Genomic DNA, 1,338 nt, shown 5'->3' with positions numbered 1-1,338 from the left:
GGTTCACACTTTAAAAACGAAGTGGTAAAACAAGTATGCAAGCAACTCAACATTGAACAAGACCTGGTACTAGCATATGCACCTTGGATTAATGGGACTATTGAGAGATTGAACCGGGATGTTTTACAAGTACTCCGGGTACTTTTGATGGAGATGCAATTGGATTGGCATGAATGAGAATATCTAGTTTCTACGGTGCAAGGAGTTCTGAACCATACTCCAGTGGCCTCACTCGGCAACAGGTCGCCGGGGGAGCTTTTCACAGCGTTGCCACGGCCTACTCCGTTCGAGCCAGTAGTGGTCGAGCGAAATGGTGTGGCTACTGCACTGCCAAAAGCAGCACCACCACCCGCTGAGCTGACTGAAGAGCTGCAGAAGGACATGTCCGATATGCACAAAGATGTGGAGGATATTTGTGAGCGACGCCGTCTACAGAATATGGCTCGTTCTAATGGTACTCCGTGCAGCTTTACTATCGGCGATTTCGTTCTATGGTCGCGCATCGACTCTCGTTTCTCTGTCAACAAACTTCTGGCTCGTTGGGTGGGCCCATTTGAAGTCGTGGAAGAGCATCCACACGCCTACATGATCCGCCACCTCATCACTGGACAACGCTATATGGTCCATGAGTCGCGACTTAAGTTCTACTGTGATGCAAGCTTAGGTGCAAGTGAAGAAATGAAAGCACATGTCGGCAACCAAGGCATGGTCTTAGGTGTCGAGGAACTGAAGGCACACCGAAAGGGGCAGCATGGATGGCAGCTACTTGTATCTTGGGTTGGGTTACAGGAGGAGGAAAGCTCGTGGGAAGCGCTCCAGAGTCTCTATGATGATCTACCAGCTCGAGTTCGAGCGTATGTGACCTCCAGTGAAGACCATGCATTGATGAAGGCATTCTCTGAAGTCGATCAAAGTTTCAGAGCTTGAGGGAACGTCTGGGCTGAGTTATGGAGGAGATACTTGAACCTGTTGAAGTTGAAGTTGACCTGTACCAGTGTCCCGTCTCATGCATGTACTGTCTATGACAGCAAGTTGATGGATTTCTATCACGATTTCTATTGGGACCAGGATTTCTATCGACTTTACATTTTGTATATCAACAAGGGCGATGTGGTTCTTTGGGGGCAGTGTAGTCTGTGGCACAGCAAATAGCTTATCTTCAACGGCAAGGAGGCTATCCAGAATCGAGAACCCCATTCAAGAATGCATCGGCCTGTCAACATGAAGTTACAGTTCAACTGCAAACGCTGGCATTCAGCTAGAGACCAAGTGGGGGCCCAAGCTGTAGCAGTCAAGTAGCATAGCAATAGCAGTTAGCCAGAGGAAGCTCACTTGTCA

General features: G+C 48.7%; 1 protein-coding gene across 1 annotated transcript; it reads left to right on the top strand.

Annotated features, from left to right (window-relative positions):
* Window positions 1–118: 118 nt before the first annotated feature.
* Window positions 119–927, top strand: PPTG_00369 (hypothetical protein; the record flags this gene model as incomplete). The annotated part of the gene is made up of 2 exons (XM_008891753.1): window positions 119–138; window positions 243–927. The coding sequence occupies 2 exons, from the start codon at window positions 119–121 to the stop codon at window positions 925–927; spliced, it is 705 nt and encodes a 234-aa protein (XP_008890001.1).
* Window positions 928–1,338: the final 411 nt, after the last annotated feature.

Source organism: Phytophthora parasitica (assembly GCF_000247585.1).
Source record: "Phytophthora parasitica INRA-310 unplaced genomic scaffold supercont2.1, whole genome shotgun sequence".
Lineage (NCBI taxonomy): Eukaryota > Oomycota > Peronosporomycetes > Peronosporales > Peronosporaceae > Phytophthora > Phytophthora nicotianae.
This window is presented reverse-complemented; position numbering and strand designations above follow the sequence as displayed.